Source organism: Trachurus trachurus, assembly GCF_905171665.1.
Source record: "Trachurus trachurus genome assembly, chromosome: 8".
Classification (NCBI taxonomy): Eukaryota; Metazoa; Chordata; class Actinopteri; order Carangiformes; family Carangidae; genus Trachurus; species Trachurus trachurus.
In genome coordinates this window covers 6,262,707-6,284,608 of record NC_139905.1, presented here as the reverse complement: position 1 = coordinate 6,284,608, position 21,902 = coordinate 6,262,707, and the positions used below count along the sequence as shown (strand labels likewise).

General features: G+C 41.5%; 1 protein-coding gene across 1 annotated transcript; it reads right to left on the bottom strand.

The window, feature by feature from the left end:
* Positions 1-2,990: 2,990 nt before the first annotated feature.
* Positions 2,991-20,864, bottom strand: itgb3a (integrin beta 3a). Its single transcript, XM_083977958.1, has 15 exons — positions 20,795-20,864; positions 17,851-17,936; positions 16,641-16,845; positions 15,593-15,845; positions 15,335-15,497; positions 14,634-14,795; positions 14,425-14,520; positions 14,251-14,340; positions 14,009-14,143; positions 12,025-12,454; positions 7,789-8,011; positions 5,979-6,076; positions 5,772-5,891; positions 5,467-5,633; positions 2,991-3,659 (listed from the first exon to the last, which is right to left on the bottom strand). Exons 1-15 carry the CDS (start codon positions 20,850-20,852, stop codon positions 3,594-3,596), a joined length of 2,352 nt encoding a protein of 783 aa, XP_083834084.1. The 5' UTR covers positions 20,853-20,864; the 3' UTR covers positions 2,991-3,593.
* Positions 20,865-21,902: the final 1,038 nt, after the last annotated feature.

The window sequence follows — 21,902 nt, the reverse complement described above, 5'->3', positions numbered from 1 at the left end:
GCGTCATCGTTTGTGTGGCCTAGTGTTACTCTTTGTCATCTGTCTTGTACTTCCATTTCCTCTTCCTGTTGTTTCTGGACTCCTTCCAGATCCATTCCTTTCACTTTGCCCTCTTAACACAGCAAGACTGAGGGTGGTTCTTTCTGCCAACAGCCTTCGGGGACCTGGTTTGCTTCCCCTCGGACCAGAGGTGTGGTCAAACTGGGCCGTCCATTCACTGATGATGTGATAAGCTGAGGGAGGTGTGTCTCCCCGGCTTCTTGTGCTTCCCCCCAGATTAGATGACGTTATTGCTGCAAGAATTTCAGACTTCTCCTGTGAGACAGGAGCACAGAGGCCTAGACATCAGCGGTCACATCATGACAGTGGTGTAATGTGATAATCGTGGGGGTATCTGTGGTTATTTTGCAATAAGGTGCGGCAGGTTGCTCAAACTTTTAACCATCAGCTGTGCCAGATGTAATTGTGGCTTCAGTTTCAGAACTACAGATACCTGCTGCTGCTGCTGCTGCTGCAAACACACTCATGCATGGACTCATTCATTCATTCATGGCTCTAAATAAGATCTCAGCTGGATCTGCATCGCTGCACCCTCCGGTCGCACATTACATTACCTGGACACCAGAAAGACAGAGCGCCATGCCAAAGACAAAATAGCCTGTAGAGTACACTACTCACAAAAAGTTAGGGATGTTTGGCTTTTGGATTCAATTTCAGAATGCACCTAAAATGCACTGTAACCTTTACAGGTTAACTTAATTTAAACCAACACTAAGGAACTTTTCAACCTTCATAAAATATTTTCATAACTTTTGTGATGATACATCGACTTACAACAAGTTGAATGACACCTCTGTCGTGGTCTGAGGGGGTCTGTATCTCTTTCTCTGGCACTAAGCAGCTTTGAGGAGCATGGTAGGAACCCGGCTCTCACTTAAGTTTCACTTTCACTTTTGCGAGTCACAACATGGAGGGAACAGGCAAAACGGCACTTTAGCAATGGATTATGTTTGTGTTTTCACTTTGAAATGATCCACTGGAAACAGAAACTTAGTTTTGATGTCTTCTGTTAATTTTAATGCGGGATATTTACAGGGCTTCACGCTAGTGTTCATGGGAAATGGAGTCTTCCTTCAGGCAAAACACTACCGCTTTGGTCCACAGGCGCCGCCAAACTCAACCAAAACTGAAAGTTCTTTAGTACCGCTTTAACCTTCTCTAAACTTTTGAATGCACATGTCCAATTGTTCAGTGTTTCAGTCCTAATTGAATAACATGCTGTTCTCGAACTAATCACAAACACCGTCTGATTTAGAGGTTCAGTTGTCATTGAACCACTAAATGTTCTGGTTCAATGACAACTTGTATACAGTCCTCTTCTATCGATGTTCACATTTTGACATATGAGACCAAGACAACACTTTGATCAAACTGATCAAGTTATTGAGACATTGAGATGTTTGTTGTGCTATAGCCACCACTGTTGTTAGCTTTTGTTTGAGATAAAGAAATGACCATTGCATCCCTCGACTAAAAAGGCCTCATGATAGAATATCACTGTAGCATAAACTTTTTATAGGGAGATTCTTGTCAAATATCCTTAACTTTTTGTGAGTAGTGTAAATAAAGAGCTAGTTATCTCTTCAGATAGTTTAGTAGCCTATCAAGCACTTGTTGCTTTAAAAGAAGCTCTGACACCCAAAAGTCAAAAAACCACACACGCAAAAAGCTGGCGAAGTTAGGTGTAATTAATCTTTATGTATTCCCTCAGAATAAAGAACCAGAGTTGAACCACAGGCTTCTTAAAAAAAAAAAAAGAGTGTACAACAAACAATTAAACAGACAAGTATACAGTCAGGCCATGTCATCATAACCGATGCTTTTCATTGTGCAAAAAATTCACATGTACAAATACTTACACAAATACAGAACTTTGTATTTCAGTAGAAAAACTGAACAAACCAAACAAGTTACAGTTCAGTAATGATTGGACAGAGAACACGTTTTAAAGGGATAGTTAAACACTTTGGCAAATTGGCCCATTGCCAGACAAAGTTGTTTTAGAGGTAAACTCATGCAAAACAGCTGATGCGCGTTGCCTTCAGGGGCAGTTTTTCATCAAGCAGTCTCTGTATTTACCTCTAAAACAACTCTGTCTGGTAACGTTCTGTTATTATCTCATAGCGTGGTGAATGTGCAGGTCACAACTTGTCCACCAGAGCGTTTTGGAGTTGTTGGATTGTGTATCTGACAAGTTTGATGAGGGAAACCAAGAAATCCCATTGGCCTCCGTAGCGTAGCTCTGAGCAGCTTGCGTATCTGCTCTGCCGTTCTAAAAATAGCTTGCACCGACAATTAAAGATAACAAACCTACTGCTATGACTATAGGGATTATGGCAATGGGCCAATTTGCCAAAAATGTTGAACTATCCCTTTAAAACACAAATAAAACTATAAACATTTTTTAAAAAGCCCAACAAACACACAAAAAAAAACCAAATGTCAAAACATTTATAACATTTTAATCACTGTAAACCAACACTGGTGGGATTTGGATCCTTATTTATCGTCTCATGTTTGCCTGGCTGCTGGGATGTTGAGAACTTTGCATCTCAACACATTAAACTAACAAACAAATGAACCGGCGGTAGAAATGACAGAGAGCTGACAAACAGCAGAGTTCTTTTCTCTAACAAACGTCAGCAAACACTTAAAATAACAATCTGACTCTGTCACGGGCACAAAACAGACTCTTAAAGTTAAAGTAGACGTACTTTGTTACCATGCGATCAAATGCCCTGTTGTTTACGCTGCAGCAGCTGTTTAGCGGCCGGTTCCTCGTTCTTCTGTTATTTGTATGTCAATGCTCGACCGACTCTTGAAAGCTTTTTGTTCCCATCAATTATCAACCCCCCCCCCTCTCCAACAAAAACAAAACACCAGAAAATAGGTTCCAGGGTAAAAAACAACAACCCACAGTTACTGTTTAACTTCTCCACAGAGCGCTGCACTCCTGTTTTTTTTTTCTTTAAAACGTTTTCAGCTTCACTCTGAGAGAAACAACTACAGCATTTTCAAATGCAACAAGGCACAGATGTAAATAAATAACACATCAAACACGTCTGTGCTTTCTGTGACGTCTGTCTTCTTAATGCTGTTCGATTGTGAGCAAAATATAAAAACGTGATAGTAAAAAAAACGACAGACTTTGCAGTGGTAGAAGAGTTTCCCAAAAAAAAAAAAAAAAAACACCACGACGGCGACAGCAGCAGTTCCCACGAGTGTGACCTGACGTGACACTGCAGCAAAAAAAAATTGCTGCAGTTGCACAAAGTCTAAAATGTAAAACACCCAGGAGCATGCAGCCATCTGTGACTTATATTAACATTAGTTCTTTTCTTTACACTATGTACAACTGTGTCATCACATGGTCTGACAGCAGTACCTACTCTACAGCGACAGTAGCTTGTCACGTGACAGTGTGAGCTGCTCCTACTCGTCCATCTCTCCATCTCTCCATCTCTGCTGCTACATCCCACCTTCGTCGTTGAGCCCTGAGTTTTCTCTCTCGTCCCCGTGCGGTGGTTAGTTCGTTAGTTCCCTCGGTACGCGATGTTGGTGAAGGTGGAGGTGGCTCCTTTGTACAGAGGGTTGTTCGCCTGTGGGATGAAGACACACACTTATTGGAAGGTATAAAGGACTCGATAGAAGTCGGAGGTTATGTGATCTATGCAAAGACGGCCAGATTGGTGATGAGTTTCATGTTTTGTTTGAATGCAAGAACACATGTATTGTATATCTAAGAGAAAAATACCTCCCTAAATACTATGTTCGTCGCCCATCTATGTTTAAACTAATTTTGTTATTACAGTCTGATAAAACAAAAGTTATTTATAAGCTAGGTGCCTTTCTGAAACGTGTTCTTCCTCTGTTTAAGTGATAGTTTTTGCTCTGTCCTGGTCAGAGATGTGTACAGCCCCCACTGCCTCTTGCTATGTCTGATTATTTGTACTGTTTTATTGTTTGTACTCCATACCACTTACGTGGTCGTGAGAAATAAAGCAAAGTGTAAAAGTGAACTCAAATATCAGACGTCCTTACCCCATTAGAGGAAACAGACAAGTATAACTGTAGAATGTATATGTTTAACAGGACCAGATCTTTAAGAAAGGAACATTTCTGTATCGGAGGAAAAATACATCATCTCCCGGTCTATGACCATAAATAACCTACAAATCTGTCTCTCTGTGGCAGAAGAAACTACTGGTAAATGAATTCAGTGTTTAAAAACAAAAACATCCTATTCACTGCTGTGCTTTTTATAAATTATTGAGCCGAAATGTCACTGAACCAAACTGTAAACAAAGGTTCTTTACTAATGAAGTACGTCTAGTTGATAAATACAAACTATAGGCTCCCTCATGGCTGTATAAACGTGCATGTGCATGTGCATGTGCATTTAAAAAGTAAAAACTAATATGCAAGAATATTTTTCATACATATAACATCTGGAGAAGCAGAGGGATTAAATAATCTTATGCTTCTTCCTGCTCCTTTTTAGACGTTTAGATGTTATAATGTCTTTTTCATAATCTATTGATGAATAGAGAAATAACTTTAAAAGTAGAGTCTGTCTGGATTTTCCTAAAAAAACAAAATATAGACTTATACAACAGAAATCCTGCTTCATCATCACCTATGGGCTTCTACTCATGTGTGGTGGTGACTGTCTGCAGACCAACATGCATTAAAAACAACCATCAGAACAGGACAATTACCAAATAGATTATAAACTTGAACCAATGACAAAGTAGGAAAAGTGGGTCTAATTTGGAAAACTTAAAGGGGCAACGAGGAGTTTTGGAAAAGCAAATTGTTTTCACACTACATTTATGAGCCTCCGCGCGCACCGTGAATTTCTTTGACCGGCGCAAGACAGACTCATGTTTTCATTCATCAAGAATTAAAGTCAGAGGTTCAAAGACGATCAGATACCGTCGTAGTTCCGACCATGAACGGCGATTTGGCGGCGTTATTCTCATGACTCGCCGCAAAACCGAAAGTAAGGAAACACTGTTTGGCTCGCCCAGCATTTCCGCCACCACTAATAATAACAAAATAACGATAGAGACAAAACAATATATTTATAGAAAATGGGCCCATTAACAAGTGTGGGTAGCGGAGATTCATCCACATTAACATGAGACTTTTTTATTGTCGCAGAATTTTTCGTTCTGCCGATGGAGAAACTCCTCGTTGTCCCTTTAAAGAACAGAACCTGAACATGATGGAGTAAAACACAGGTGATGAGCTCTGTGTTCATGAACCAGCCTCAGATCACGTGTCGTTTGCCGTCACTGAGAAAATTGAAGTCTCTCAGAGAACTGACTGGTTTTATCTGAGGAGTCGCTGCTCCTCTGGTAGCACATGTTAATATATTCTAATTGCAGCTCTAATCTCTCTCACCGTGTCCCATTTGGCTTTGGCTCTCTCCTCCTCGAACTTGGCGAACTCTCTGCGGTCGTGGATGGTGACCAGCAGCTTCCAGATGAGCAGGCCCACCAGGCCCAGCAGCAGGATGGCTCCGGCCACCGCCAGCAGCACCACCAGGATGTCGGGGCCCTCAGGGCACTCTGGCAGACCAGACACAGGGAGTTCATTAAGAAAAAATAAAATAAAACTCTGTCTGCTGATGCTGCAGCTCGCCAGGGAGAGGAAATGAAATGACATTTAAGAACAAACTACTCTGTCTTAATGATGTGCAACAGTACCTGGCTCTTTCACCACATACAGAATGGATTTGCCACTTTCATCTTCGTAATACTGGAAATGGTCAATGCAGTCGTTTTCGTCCTTGTACGAACAATTCACCGCATTTCTGTCATGGAAAACTGTGGGAGGAAGAAACATGATTAAGTTATTGGTTTCATATTCTGTTTATTTACACAAGGTGGAAAGAAGGGGGGAAGATTTCTCACTCAGTTCGTCCACGACTATGATTTCATCTTTGCAGATTCGGTTGCACTCGGCCTCGGTGTACTGGCCTCTCTTGAAGTGCTGACACTCGACACACTCTCTGCAAACACAGTCGTACATTGTCACCTTCATACACTACACAGAGCACATTGTGTGGTTAGATTGGCTGCACATGCATCAAAATAAACCAGCAGAGGTACAATACAGTCTGTGCTGCGTGTTGAGGCCCTGGGAGAGGGTGGGCCTCTTTATGCTGTACGTGAAAACACTCTGTGAATTTGTTTAACGTAGTTTGTTATCGTCATAGGAATGTTAAAACATCACAAACTCTCAAATTCTTTACAGCACGGTAGATTATTTTCCTGCAGAGCGGACGGACATGAAGACGCAGATTCAGCTGTTCAGGTGGAGGGTGGATTCATCAGGAACGAACAAATCCACTTCAAAATCATCACTTAAAGGGATAGTTCAACATTTTTGAAAATTGGCCCATCGCCATGATCCCCCTAGTAATAGCAGTAGGTTCGTTACCTTTAATTGTTGGTCCAAGCTGCTTTTAGATCGGGGGAGAAGAATACCGAGCGGCGCAGCTACACTACGGAGGCTAATGGAATTTCTTGGTTTTGCTCATCAAACTCAGCAAATACACAACCAAAAAACTCAAAAACGCTGTGGTGGACAAGTTGTGACCTGCACATTTACCACGCTATGAGATAATAGCGGAAAGTTAAGAGAAGTGAAGCAAATACTCGGAACTACTTTCTTCAGTGAACCACTGGTCGGAGGGACACAGTGTGCGCACCTCAGCCAGTGCCGTAGTATACGGACGTATCTGCAGTAAACAGGCGCTTTTGAAATCACTCCGCCGAGCAGCCGTCTAGAGTGTAAAGTCCGACTTTGCCTCTAAAACAACTCCATCTCGCAACTTTCCGCTATTATCTCATAGCGTGGTGAATGTGCAGGTCACAACTTGTCCACCACAGCGTTTTTGAGTTTTTTGGTTGTGTATTTGCTGAGTTTGATGAGCAAAACCAAGAAATTCCATTAGCCTCCGTAGTGTAGCTGCGCCGCTCGGTATTCTTCTCCCCCGATCTAAAAGCAGCTTGGACCAACAATTAAAGGTAACGAACCTACTGCTATTACTAGGGGGATCATGGCGATGGGCCAATTTTCAAAAATGTTGAACTATCCCTTTAACAGTCTTTTCATGGCAAATAACCACCTGTCATTTCATTGGTCAGTTAGACGACGACTGTCCTGATCGCCGTGATGTTAGATGATTAATCCATCACGCCTTTAATATCTGTGCTAAGTCTTTCTTAGTTGTGTCAGCTTCTGCATTGGCTAATAAGCAGGCGTCAGATTCGCTGGGGAAGAGAACTTTCTGTCATGAAAAATTTTGTCTCCACCACTTTTTAAAACGTTAATTAACTTAACATCAACCTAATGACAGAAAATGGGTTAGAAACCTGTGATCACTGACCACAGTGGTCTGTACCAGTTTGTCACACCCCACCTGTGCGTATTTCATGATTAAATACACTGTAATGCATATTTACTCTATTCACTCAAGCATATCGTTATTGTCCCCAGCACTTTTCAAAATAAACTGATGCTGTTGCTGATGGGAACCAATTTGACGACTTTTTTTTTTTTGCTGCAAATTGTCTGAGTTTAATTTATGAATAATGTCCTTGAATTGGTTGATCCACTAAAGTAAATAAAGAATTTTTATTTAGAATATCAGCATCAGCCCCAAAGATCTAATTCCAGTCAGGCCTATATAATATATGAAATATACAGTTAACTCACTTCTTTATGGTGCAGGAGTCGGGGCAGGTGGGGCATTTCTCACAGGTGGCTCCGTAGGCTCCGGGCTGAGTGCAGTGACAGACGCCACACTCACAGTTCCCGCGGCCGCTGCACAGCAGCCCGATGCTGGACATGCATGTGTCCTTGCGTGTGGTGCAGTTACAGTTCTCTCCTTCCCAGCCGGCATCACACTCACAGTCGCCACAGCTGCACCTCCCGTGATCTGGAAATAAATAAAAAAAGATCAGTATGTTTGTGTTTAAAATATTCTTATTCTTATTATCTTAATACATATTTTTTCGTGGCTGTAATCACATGGGCGGGGCCGACTCCGAGCAAACGGCACCATAAGGTAATAATTATGCAATTGGAAAATGAATCACAGAGTGTGTCTGTGTTTTAAAGTCTGTGAGTTATTAACCGGTATGTTTTCTAAACATGTTGCATGATCAGACAGGCGTAGCTTCTGATTTCTACAACTGTGTAATTACTAAGTAATAAGCATAAAGTGTGATTAAAGCTCTGTTTGTGCACTGTCTAGTGTTATTTCTGTCACAACAGCCAGGTCACTCTAGGAACAGTGTTATGATGACACAGCTGTTTGCTGACAGAACCTGGAGGCAAGCTTTTCTCCCCGGATTACTGGAGAGCCACCACCTCACCTCAGCACATCAAGCTGCCGTAGAAACAAAGGCAGATCCCCGGAGACGACTGCGTTCTTAGCAGGAAACCAAACAGGATTTGGCACCGGATGACTAAGAGCAAACTGGGTGAGTCACGGCTCAGCTGGATCAGACTGGGGGGGGTTGAAATATCACAGAGGGTTCAAGGGTCCCTAATTCCAGTGCTCAAAACAAATCATCCAGTGTTGTAAAGTCGAGGAAACAATGTCCCGGGCAACGACAGCGGCTTCTCTTTAAGGTCACATTTATAGCAGAGACAGGATGATTACTGATGGTGTTGTCACTGGTTAATAGTTAACACTGTGATGTGCAGAGAGTAATCTTTGTCTCTGTGAATCACAGACATGAAGGGAAAAACCTCTGAAAACAAGAAAAGTCTGTGACACGTTGTGTTAAAATCCAAACAACTGATCAGCGTGGAGCGTTGAAAGTCGACAAAAGCAGCAGCACAGATAGTAGTTGTCTTGTTCTCATTATTCTGATCTCATTATGTTGATTCACACACATATAAAAAGAGAGGTTTTTAGGTTTACATCATCCCGTCCTCCCTGTGAGACTACAAAGTAATCCTTCCCATGAATCACATGCTTAGGCGGCTATGAGGTGGATGAATGTGCCGGCCGTGCTGTAGGGGATGAAGACAGAGCTGTAAAACAGAGAGGTACACAGCTGTGAGGAAGAGAGGGATTGGTAGAAAGATATATGTACTACAAAGACAGCGAGACAGGAGTTTGGGCAAACTGCCAGGACAGGAATGCAAACTTTCCTGTTCTCGCCGTCCTCATATTTATGGGCCCTGGGGCCACGCTGGCTGCTCTGCTGCTCTGCTGCTCTGCCGCTCTGTTCCCTCAGCCTCTTGGCGGAGGAGGAAATCCACACCCACAGGGAATATCACAGAGATGGAGCTTCAATTGAGCTGGGGCCGAGGGACGCCGAGGGTCTTTAAAGGCTCCTACGTCATGAATGCACCGTGGGCCCGAACTAAGCTCTGTGGACTCTCTCACATTGGTTATGGCTCTTGTCTGTGTTGGTGTGTGGGAGTGTGGGATTTGGGCCAAGTGTCTGAACCAGAGCCCTCGGTGTCAGTGTTGAATAGTTTGATGCCTGTTATTCAGGAAAAACACACTCCCTTTCAGAAAGACTCCTAAACCCGTCCTCGTTGATAAAAGCCTGCCAAGTTACTGATAAATTTTAGCTTTAGCAAAACACGCACATTAAGCTCCATCTACTCCTGAGGTCACGATGCAGCCACTAGAGTCATTCCATGAATACACACTGTCAAACATCCTGCTTCTGAATGCTGTCCTTTTAGTTTACTTCAAGCTGAATGACACTTTATCTTGTCTTTTTCATGTCGAGAGTTAAATTTGGGGGTGTCAGAAAAGGGGCGGAGCCACCTACACGTTTTGACCCTGGTCTCTGTCTCTCAGTCGAGATGAGACCATTTTTTCCTGCCCAATGCTGATTCTGGTACCTTAACTTTGAATACCATTTGATACCAAGTACTGAGCCAATAACAGTGCATTAAATAAAATAAAAAAAACTATAGATAAATCTAGGAATAAACAATGATGCGACTTGGGACTCATTCACTTCCTTCAAACTGTCCTGAGCCGAGCTAATCTCCATTTAAATCAGAGTTTGCCTTATTGCTTAGGTTTGTTCTGCTTTATGTATGTGAAGATAAAACTTATTTTCTCTTCTGCCTCCCTCCTTATAATCACAAAACCACACTTCTTTTGAAATACATCAATCAGCGACAAAGCCTATTAAAGTTTTATCACTGGGATTGAGTAACCGTACACTGAGCTGTGCAGACTTGTAATAGGGAGTGATAGAGCGCCGTGCCCCACTGCTGTGAGTGATAAGGACACTCGGGCAGCACTAATCGGGTGTGCTCTCCGACTGAGAACCGGTCATTTGTAAACTCCACTGTTTACGCTCGGCAGTTGAAGTATGCAATTATTTACGAGCCTTTTACAAGCAAGCACAGACAGTCATAATAATGGGACATTCCTCTTGAGAAAGCTTTTTTTTTTTTTTGATTTGTCAAACTGAGTAACGGGAAACTATGTAAACTGACAATGGTGTGTTTACAGACCGAGGGTGACTGGAAATGAGCAGAGTGTGTCTCATTAAGGCTGGATGAGGCCTGAGAGAAGAGAAAAGGAAGGAAGGGGAGGGCGACTTCATCTTTCCTGTTAATGGTAGCATAAAATAAAGGGAGTGTTTCAAACCCCAAAAGAAGAGAACGGTGATGTCAGCACATGCCAGTGTTTTTTTGATTAGTCACGGTAAATAGACCACAGCACATCCCCACACTGGATCAGCCATCAGGAGCAATTTGGGGTTGACACGTGGTTTAGATACACAAACCAGGGACAGTAAGTGTTGTAGCAGTGTGGCTTGGGTTTTAAAAGGAGAAGAACAACATCGCTGATCATTAGTTTTGTGGGTCAAGGCTACCTAACCTGAGACTGAATCAAGACCAAGACCAGAGCATACCAAGAGGACGAGAACAAGTCCAAGGCCGAAACCAAACCAATGCTAGATCGTAACTGTAGCTATTCAGTACTTTGCAAAAACTCAAAATCTTTCCAAGAATATTTGTCTTATTTCTTGTTAAAATGTCTAATTTCTAGTCAAAACTAAACTCTTTCCACTTAAAATAAGACTCATCACCTACAAATTAACTTATTTTTAGATAATTTTTACTTGTTTCAAACTAATTTTCAATTGAAATAAGTAGAAAAATCTGCCAGTGAAAGCAAGTTTTTTGTGCTTGTAATAAGAAAGAAAAACTTGCTCCACTATCAGGTTCTCCTACTTATTTCAAGTGAAAATATGCTTGAAAGAAGTAAAAAAGTGCCTAAAAACAAGCTACTTTTTACTTTTTAATTATTTTAAGTAGAATCAGATAGTTTTGACTAGAAATAAGACAAATATTCTTGGTAAGATTTTGAGTTTTTGCACCAGTCCTCATAATAATTACGTGGCTTGGTATTTACATTATTCCTCAGCTAAAAGGAAAAGATAATTTTATATAAAAACTATCCCATGTTTAATTCAAACAAAGTTCGGATTGAACAGAAGAACACAGCACATAACCTGCTCAAGTCTCCTCCCACTGTTGACCCTTTTGAAAACAAAGTTTTTCAGATGGTTACACAAGCAGATACTTTTGTAGAACAATTTTAATGATCTTAAAGTTATTAAATTAGTTTACATAAACCAAGAGTGTGTGCGGGGGTAGAAACTATCGATTGAGACCAAAAAACGTTCTGACACCAGGCTTTAATCATGTTTATTGAGGATGTAAAGTCAGCGATTTTAACATGGGGGTCTATGGAGATTTGCTGCTTTCTGACACCAGCCCCCAGAGGAAGCCGAGGGGATTGCAGTTTTTTGAACGCGGAAGTGAGCTTCACTTCTCAGACCGACAACTGCCCCCTTGAGCTCGACCGAGACCGAGACAAGACCAAGACCTTGAAGAAGTGGTCTTACTACTACTACAACACTACTGATCGTGACAGTCAGAGAGGAACCTACTCACCGGAGCAGAGCAGCCCTTTGAAGCGCAGGCAGTTGAAGTCGTCACACTCGCAGTACTTCCCCCACACCTGGCCGAACTCGTTGGAGTGGCAGGAGCACTGTCCGCACAGACAGTCGCCTCTGCCGCTGCAGATCGGGCTTCCCGGCTTCGGGATGCAGTTGACGTCGTCGGACGGGCTGTAGTCCTCCACCGAGCACTCGCACCGGGGACCCAGGCGCCCCTGGTGACACTGGCACACGCCGCACTCGTACGTCCCGTTGCCGGCGCTGCAGAGCGGGCTGTTGGGTTGGGCCGCGGCCTCGCAGTCGCAGCCGCAGGCGAAGTCCATGGTGACCTCCAGGGCGTCCTTAAAGCCCCGGGGTTTGATGGTGAAAGTGCGACTCTTCTCCTTGGGGCAGCCGCGCAACTGGGCCTCGACGCTGAAGGACACCTGAGGACGAGGACGAGGACACACAACTGTGATCATTTGTGGACCAAGTCCTCAAACCTTCTCTAAACACTCTGATCAACTAGACCACGGTTGTCATGGTTATAATGATAAACATATAGACTGCACCAACAGCAGTGTAACCTATCAAACCTTTTAGTGGGTTTCGGCACTTAAAAGAATAGTTCACCAAAAAATGAAATTCAGTCATTGTTGACTCACCCTCATGTTGATGAATACTCCAGAGTAGTTTTTTACGGTTCGTAGTCCAACGAAAACTTTATATGAGAGTCAATAGCGCCTGACACAAAAACGTCCATAAAACTACACACATAAACCATTTAATATTCCTCCACACTACACGTCCACTGCAATCCAATGTCCTGAAGGGATATAGTCCAGAGTTTACGCAAAACAACGTCATTTAGGACATTTTGAACAGTCCTGAATTGAATTTGCCTGGGGCGCGCTCTCATGTTCACGCGATGCACGCGGACACGACCGGACTTGCCTAAATGATGTCGTTTTGAATAAACTCTGGACTATCAAGTCAAGTCAAGTCAAGTAATTTTATTTGTCCCAACTTGGGCAATTTGATTGCAGTAGGTGTAGAAAAATTAAAAACATTACTATACATGCAATCGTCACACATACAACAGATCACAGCTATCACATAAACAACAACAGGCAGTTCAAGTGAGTGTCAGCCACAGTGTGTGGAATCACCAACATCAACATCATCATCTTCATCATCATCACCGTCACCACCACCATCATCATCATCATCATCATCATCACAACATCACAACATCATCGACCCTGTTCCAACAGGTTGAGTATCCTAATAGAGGAGGGGATGAATGAATGTTTGTACCTGTTCTTCTTCACCTTAGGGGCACATAAACGCACACCAGATGGAAGCCAGACATACTCAGGGCTAAGAGGATGGCTACTATCCAGACAGATACTCCTGGCTTTCCTCTGTACTTGAGTATATATCTATATCCCTTCAGGACACTTGGATTGCAGTGGACGAGCAGTAAGGAGGATGGTTTTTGTGTAGTTTTATGGGTGTTTTTGTGTCGGTCCCTATTGACTCTCATATAAAGTTTTGGTTGGACTACGAACCGGCCTCCCAGGTCTCCAGATGCACTTTGAGGAATAAAAAACTACTCCGGAGTATTCATCAGCATGAGGGTGAGTCAACAATGACTGAATTTCATTTTTTGGTGAACTATTCCTTTAAATTACATAGACAAGTTAAGTTTGGAAAAACATTATAATTTGGGGTTAAACTAAAGGCACCTACTTCCTCAACATTACACAGTCTTTGTTGTCATGGTTACAATATAAACAGCATCAGTCACATGGGACATTGAACGCCACTCAAATTCCTTAATTGTCCTTTGTCAAATTCATGAATTGTGTCAACCCTTAAATTCACCACAACCTCTTTTCCGGACGCAGACTTTATGCTACGCCATAACACTTTTGCCCCACTAGGTGTCGCCTAGCAACAAAACGCAATAAGCTGCTTTTCGCAGGACTGATCCGTACCGTGTCTCCGATCTTGAGGCCGGAGCAGGACTTGAGTCCATGGATGATCTCTCCGTTCAGACAGGTGGCGTTGAAGGACAGATTCACCTCCTCCGGGACGTCCAGCAGCTCCAGCTCCACTTTAGAGCGAATTTTCTGCCCAAAATTAATCAATCAATCAATCAATTAATCAATCACACTTCAATTAACTTGCTTAGATGAGATAAATAACATTCATTTGCGTGTTGAGTTCAAGTCCTCACCTCATAAGCCTCTATGATGAGCTCGATAACGTTCGCAGAGTCGCCGGAAAGCGTTCCCACCGTTGTTCCCGGGATGAGTCTGCTGTAATTCTGTGACAGCAACGTTGAGTGTTAGTGTTTTTTTTTATGAATCAAAAGCTGAATTAAATTCAAAAAGCAGCACAGTGTGTTCACCCTGTAGATGTCCACCACGTAGCTCGTCACAGCAAAAACTAAATTGATGTTGTTCTCAGACATTTTCTCGGTCATGAGCCCTAAGGAGGGATAATCCTGGAAGACACAGGGAGCAGAGTCAGTGCAACCACTCACACGGCTGTAAAAGCCTCGTAGTGAGCTAGTCCCTGAAATTACTTCAAATTTCTGCCTTTTTTTTTTTTTTTTACCAGCACGGTGGCTTTGTTGTAAGTGTTTTCACTGTCAAGGTGACACTGCCCGTCGTTGGGCTGCACGATGCCCGCGATGCGCCCATCCAGCGCGAGGTGAGTTTTGGCGTCGGTGGTGAAAACCAGCAGGTGTGAAGCATCCGGGCGCCAGCCTATTTGGTCCTAATGATGATGCACAAGGAAAAAAAACAAAAAGAAACACATGAAGTGAGTGAAGGAGAGACCAGAGTGTATGCACACACATCACTCACTGCAAAAACTCAAATATCTTACCAAGAATATTTGTCTTATTTCTAGTCAAAATGTCATTTCTTGTTAAAACAAATCTAATTATAATGAAAATAAGACTCATCACATAAAAAGTAGCTTGTTTTTAGACACTTTTTACTTCTTTCAAGCATATTTTCACTTGAAATAAGTAGAAAAATCTGATAGTGGAGCAAGTATTACAAGCACAAAAAACTAGCTTTCACTGGCAGATTTTTCTACTTATTTCAAGTGAAATTTTGTTTGAAACAAGTGAAAATGCTAATGCACAAGCTAATTTTTAAGTGATGAGTCTTATTTTAAGAGAAAAGAGATTAGTTTTGACTAGAAATGAGACATTTTGACAAGAAATAAGACAAATATTCTTGGAAAGATTTTGAGTTTTTGCAGTGCTGAGCAGGTGTGCATGTTGTGTGTGATTACAGTTTGTGTACCTTGCACACCACCGCCTGCATGATGGCGTCAAATCCGCCCTCTGGAGCGTCTCTATTTCTAGACACCTGCTGCTTCTCCACCTCCTCGGTGAAGCGTTCCACCTTCTCCGTCAGCTGCAGCACGTGCTTGAACCCGAACTGAGCCAGGCAGGTTTGACTGATTCTGCATATGGTGAGAGGCAGATGAGAAAAAAACCAGCGAAGGAGAAAATAAAAAAAACATTTCAGATAAATCAAGCTTTTTCTTCCTCCACCTACCCGTAGCAGGGGTTCACCACCGCCTCTGGAGGATGCATGTACATGTACGGGGACACCGTCTTGTCCACGAAGGCGCCGAACCCCATGTGTAAATTGCTGGTCTTGCGGCCCATGGCCTCGGCCAGCTTGCTGCCGAGGGTGCGGAGACGAGCCAAGTCGTCCTTCATTGAAAAGGACAGGTCCATGAGATAGTAGAGATCCACCGGGTAATCCTCCACCTGCTTCACCGACACCGTGAAACGCCGGGAGTCACCTGAGAGGAGGGGGGGAGGGGGCATTACAGACAGATGCATGAGTCTACAACCAGCAGCATCAGCAGTAGAAGTTTTATTTGTTTTATTTGTTCGGATCTCGATTAGTTGCGCTCTAGAGCACCGCTAGTCTTCCTGGGGTCCACATTTAAAACCAATTTAAACATACATCTACAATCACAACACGAAAAAGACAAGACAAGTCAACAAAAACGTACATTAAATCTGCACAATCGGATTGTCATCTACATCAAAGAACGTATGTAAAATAAGTAAAATAAAATAACATAAAATAAAATAGAATAAAACAAAGGGTGTGGTGGAAATTTGCTGTGATTAGTATTCTCCTTGTAATAAGTGGTAAGGTAGTCTGTTCTGTTCTGTTCCCTTCTCTATAGAGAATAAACTTGGGTGCATGCTACCTCTCCAGTCTTGTTCTTTGACTCTCCATCCCTCTCCCTGTTACAGTAAAAGGGTTTTCCATGGAGTCTTTCCTCAGTCGATGTGAGGGTTTTATGGGCAGAGGATGTTGTTATGATGCTATGTGAAGCCCTTTGAGACAAACTGTTTGTAAAAACGGACTATAAAAATAAAATTGCCTTGCCACTGGCAGAACCAAAATTTCCATGACAAAGGGTAAAACAAATGAAAATGACAACAAGAAACCCTACTACCCTACATAAAACCCCTTGTGTGTATGTTTGTGTGCGTATGTTATTTTACAGATATAAAACTCCAAGATATTTTTTTATTTGCTAGTTGTGACGCTGCATGTTATCTGCTCGCTGTGAACGTACCTGGTCGTAGAACCATGTGGAGTTTCTGAGGTTTTATCTGAGTGACGGCGTCGGCGGCGCCCGAGGCCTTGTCGCTGAGCGGAGCGTCCTCTTGGATGGTGATGCTGCTGGAGGGAAACTCCAGCGCCGTCGAGATGCAGCCTCCATCCAGCAGGTTCTGCTTCAGGTCGCAGCGGGAAACGCCGGCTCCACCTTTACCAAACTCCTGAAACAACCACATCCGGTCTGCGTAAAACACTGAAGGAACTGATGTAGCTGGTTTTTGTTTTGTTTTTTCACTTTGCTGCTTGGCAACAACGCCTGTACATAGATTATTGCAATTGTAAGAACTGATGTAGAAAGGGGCTTTTTTTTTGCTTTTGTTTTGTTTTGTTTTTCACTTTGCTGCTATGGCAACGACGCCTGTACATTTAATCTTACTTAGCTTATTGCAATTGTAAGAACTGAGGTGTTGCAACCGACCCCCACCCTAAAGTTACAACACAGATGAGTGATGGTTGCAACATTAAAAAAACATGTTAATAATTTGCTTTTTGTCTTAATAAGCATTTATTCTGAAAATGTACTTGGATTATTTGACAATAAAAGTTATTTATCTTATTTCTTCTGATGAGCACAACAGACAAATATGTTATGAGATCATGGGAGGCTCATAAAGTGTCTCCCAGAATAACTTGATGCTTTAAAATAAACCGTCATTGTTGTTTCTGCTGAGCTCCACAACATGGGAAGAGATACAGTAGTTCTTCTGTTTTGAGAAAAGTCACAGTGACAACCATCTCCGACCTAAACTGTCGGCCATGACAGAGCAACAGCTACTGGGCTGAACTGATAATCGTGTCATTTATACATCAACAAAACAATAATTCAAACTTATTACGTTTTGATTAATCAGCAATAAACACATTAATACATAGCAGATGTTTTTCCTACTCAGGCTCAAACATAACTGAGACTATAATGTCGTCACTGCAGCGTGTTTCTGTTTAGAGGAATAAGACTTTGGCTTCTCCCCCCCAGTCTCCCCCCTGTCTCCTCCAGGTACTGACGGTCTGTGCAGAGCTGGTTGAGGAGTCAGCAAGAACAAACAGCAACAAGAAGAATGTGGTTGAGAAAGGAGGGTTTCTGTTACGACTTGCATGATTAACCACCTTTTCTGTGTGTGTGTGTATATGATGTGTGTGTCTCTCAGTGTGTGTGTGTGTTTTACCTCCTGAGAGCACCATGCACAGCTCGGGTGAACAGCCAAACACTGCTGACAAGTGGTGACTCCTCGTGAGGTACAGATGTTGGAACCTGCGATGATGATGATCACATCAAACACATCAGTGCATCAATATGTTTCCTTCCTCCTTACACACACACACACACAGATAATTTTGCTAACCACATTTTTATAAAGAAATGGATGAGCAATCTTGTGCAACTCACACGAACACTGATACCGCTGCTGAAACATTCAGTCTTGCACAAGAAGCTCAGTGTTGGAGTATCTGTAGGCCTACTTTTGAGTATCTGATTTGAGTAAATTTACTCTTACTTTGAAGCTCAATGTTTAGTCAGAGTTAATGATTGATAGCGTTAAATTGGAAAGATACATGAGAACACATTTCTAGAAGTGATGATCAGCCATAATTTTTTAACAAATCATTGCAAACGCTGAATTGTACACTCATGTCTGACTTATTGTGTTGAAGTATGGGGAAACACCTACAGAAGAAACCTATACAGGCATTATGCAAAAGAGAGCAAGCAGGATATCATGAACACACCAATGCACTGTTTATAAAATCACAGAGACTAAAATGTATGGATTTAGTAGAGTTCAAAACCGCTCTTTTTTTTTTCCTAATAAATGTTGCTGATTGAAATAAACTCAAACTAAACTCAGCCAGAGTGAGTCTTTTATTTTGAAAACCTATTAGATGATAAACTGTGATTCCCTCCGCTGTTAATGATGTTGTATTTGTTGTATTTGCATATTTCTAACAGCTCAGGTTGAACTTGGCCTCACCTGGCTGCCCAACCCATCATCCAAACTTCTGCTGTGTTTACTACGACCAAACTTAATCATTTCCTGTCTACAAGAAGTTTGCAACATATTTTTCAAGGTTCAAAATGTTAATTCAACACCAGTTTTCACCTGTACTGGACTGAACTTTGTCCACCTCTGTCTTATCTGCTGCGGTCTACGGGTGTGGCTCACTGGAGTTATAGCACAAGCACACACACACACACCCACACACAACTTCTGTGAGTGTGAATCCGAATATGAATCAAGAAGAATCTTATATGGGTCATTCCAGAATTGGAGGACATTTCATGTCCCACCCATTCATTTTCAATAAATCATGCATGAAATTCCAAAACTTGCATTTGTGGTGAAAATTATAATTACTCTGAGACAAAATATAAATATAGTTATACAAAAACTGGTTCCAAAATATTATTTAAAATACAAAATAACTCTAAGCACCCCCTAAAATGGCCTTTTTCTCTTGTCCCACCCTCTTAATGGCCAACTTGCATGTCAAATAAAGCGGTTAAAATAAGTTCAAAATTTTAATTTTTTTGTATGATTTTGTTGATTTATGTCTTTTGTAAGTGTAAAAACACTTAGTTTAATCATAAACATATTTTAAATAAAAGTAATTTTGCACTAAAGTTGTGTCCCTCAACATCCACGCAACCCTGTTACCAAAACCTTTTTATCAGAGAAGAAGAAGAAAAAGAAGTATGAGACACATGACACAAAATAATTTGTATTATCAAACTGTTAGATAATAGCATGGATAGACACAAGGTAAGTCCTCTCTTCTATTTTTCATATTTTTCATATTCCGTCTGCCCTGATTGAGTGCGTCACTCTAACCAGTGCAACCCTGTTACTCATATTACCAGAATAAGGCAAAAATATTTTCAAAGTTTTCTTTGTTCCTTTAAATAACTAAGTTTGTTCTCAACCTTACAGTAACATTACATTCCATAGCTAGCATCTTTCTTCTGCTAAACAGCTGACATAAGCATTGATTTGCAACCCTGTTACTTGCAACCCTGTTACTTCAGAGTAACAGGGTTGCGATTTATGTCATAATCTACAATCAAAAGTAGTTAATCTATTCAACCCTGTTACTTTGTTCAACCCTGTTACTCTAATTTCAACCCTGTTACTGTGTAATTTATCTTAAAATTATCTTAAATGACTGTATCAGCTCATGGGGGTTTATCCTATTGTCATTTTGGTAGTGTGTATGATTATATTTATTATGTATTTTGGCAAATATTTATAGATAAATACTTATATAATACCTTTACAGGTTCCTGAGTATTGGTAACAGGGTTGCACCAAGCAGCACAGACAATATATAAAATATCTAATAAAAAGCGTCACTTTGAGTCCTGAGCTGGCCAAACATAATTATTTGATGATTAATTACCTGTATTTCTTAAATATATAGCAGAAAATTATCAAATAAATAGTAAAATTTTGAGGTTTTTCAGTCCTTAAATGTCCTCCAATTCTGGAATGACCCATATACAGCATATATACTTGATATTATATATAAACACTCACATAAACCAGGGCCCCTGAAGTAAACACACTGATCTGATAAGGCTGAGTAGCTGTTTTTTTTCTTCTAATAAACCAGATGTTTGGCTTCAGACTTGGTTAAAAAAAATAACTTAGTTTGTACTACTTATTTATTTCCAAAGTTAGTTTCTGTCTTCATGGAGGACAAAGTAAACCCATAAACTCCACATACATGTCAGTGTGTTCCCATAGTTAATTATAATGACTCTGAGTGGCTGATGGTGATGTGGAGCCTGTATGTGGAGGGGCTCGTGCAGCTCTGGGAAACAGTTTTCACTCCCTTATAAGGAAAGGAAGCGGCCACAGGCAATTACTGTACTACAACCACCGGCTGCTGCACTCCCAGCTCAGCTAACTGTGAATTATTCCTATTCAACATCAATAGGCGACACACACATAGGTACTATTGATCAGTTTCGATATCACCGCCTTCAGAGATGGAGGTGCTGACTTCCCTCCCGGGTTCAAGGGGAAGGGGAAGCACCGCCTCTACAGGTGAGACTTACAAAAAAAAAGAAGAGAAAAAGTTGATCCAAGTATTAAAGAATAAAAAGCATCTTACCGTAAACATGTGACACGGAGAGAAAGAGGAGAACGACGCGGATTAGAGAGGAGCCCATGGCCGGAGAGGAGCGGAGCGCAGCGGGGCAGGAGGCGACTGAGCTACTTGAAGCCTTTCCTCATTCTTCACTTGACTCAACTGCATGTTGGGTCACACAGCCTCCACTCAGCGTGTGTGTGTGTGTGTGTGTGTGTGTGTGTGTGTGTGTGTGTGTGTGTGTGTGTGTGTGTGTGTGTGTGTGTAGGGGGGCGAAACAGTTCAGTGTGTAACATGAACAGACTCGCCTTTTTTTCCTTTTTTTTTTAAAACCATCATCTGTTTTTTATCATCATAATTTGACTTTATTTTCTATCAGTGAGAGGAAAGAGGGAGCCTCGATCAGCTGTGTGACTTTATTGATCCAATCAGCTGGTGCAAGTTCAACAATAAAGTTTTTTTTTTTTTTTTTTTTTTTTTTTATATATAAATGATTGTGACTTCACTTCCTGCTTTAAACGTTTTCGAAAGTGTCTGTGATGTTTTTCATGCCAGTAATACAAGAGACACTGGTGAACATTTGTGCATTTTGTGTAGTTTTATTATTATTTCAACATCTTTTGCACATTAATACTGTAAAAAATAATGATTTAAGTTTGGAATAAAAAGCTGCAGCATAAACTTTTTGTCACATGTTTCCACTAAACCGACTCCTGTTTGTGTTGCAGAGTTATGATTCAATATCAGACACTTGGAATTAGTTTGTGTTGAATTTCAAACTCACAGGATTAAAAGATATAACACAGAAAAGTCAGAAATGTCCATGTTAAATTGATCTTAAACCACATTTTTCCAACTTTACAAACGTCCCTGCTGAACTTCTGAGCACAATGTCACTTTTTTCCTCCACCACCACCTCTGAACAAACACTACGTCCACAAAGTGTCACCTTTTAACCAACAAGGTTGTGTATGTAGCATTCAGGTGGATGTTTAACCTGACAGATCTAAAGATTGCAGGTTTCTTATAGCTACCACTGGTGCTTTCATCCTCCAAATGCAGGACTGTGTTACAAGGTAGAACATTTGCCATTGGGGGCATTGCCAATGTATGATCTCTGTCACCATGGGAC

What these genes read in the sequence shown, in the direction of transcription:
- itgb3a (XM_083977958.1), bottom strand. Translation starts at nt 20,852, where the DNA reads ATGGGCTCCTCTCTAATCCGCGTCGTTCTCCTCTTTCTCTCCGTGTCA. An exon ending in GCCTCAAGATCGGAGACACG is followed by an intron (nt 12,455 to 14,008) that starts GTACGGATCAGT and finishes CCTCGTCCTCAG; the next exon opens with GTGTCCTTCAGCGTCGAGGC. An exon ending in GACTCCTGCACCATAAAGAA is followed by an intron (nt 6,077 to 7,788) that starts GTGAGTTAACTG and finishes CTGTGTTTGCAG; the next exon opens with AGAGTGTGTCGAGTGTCAGC.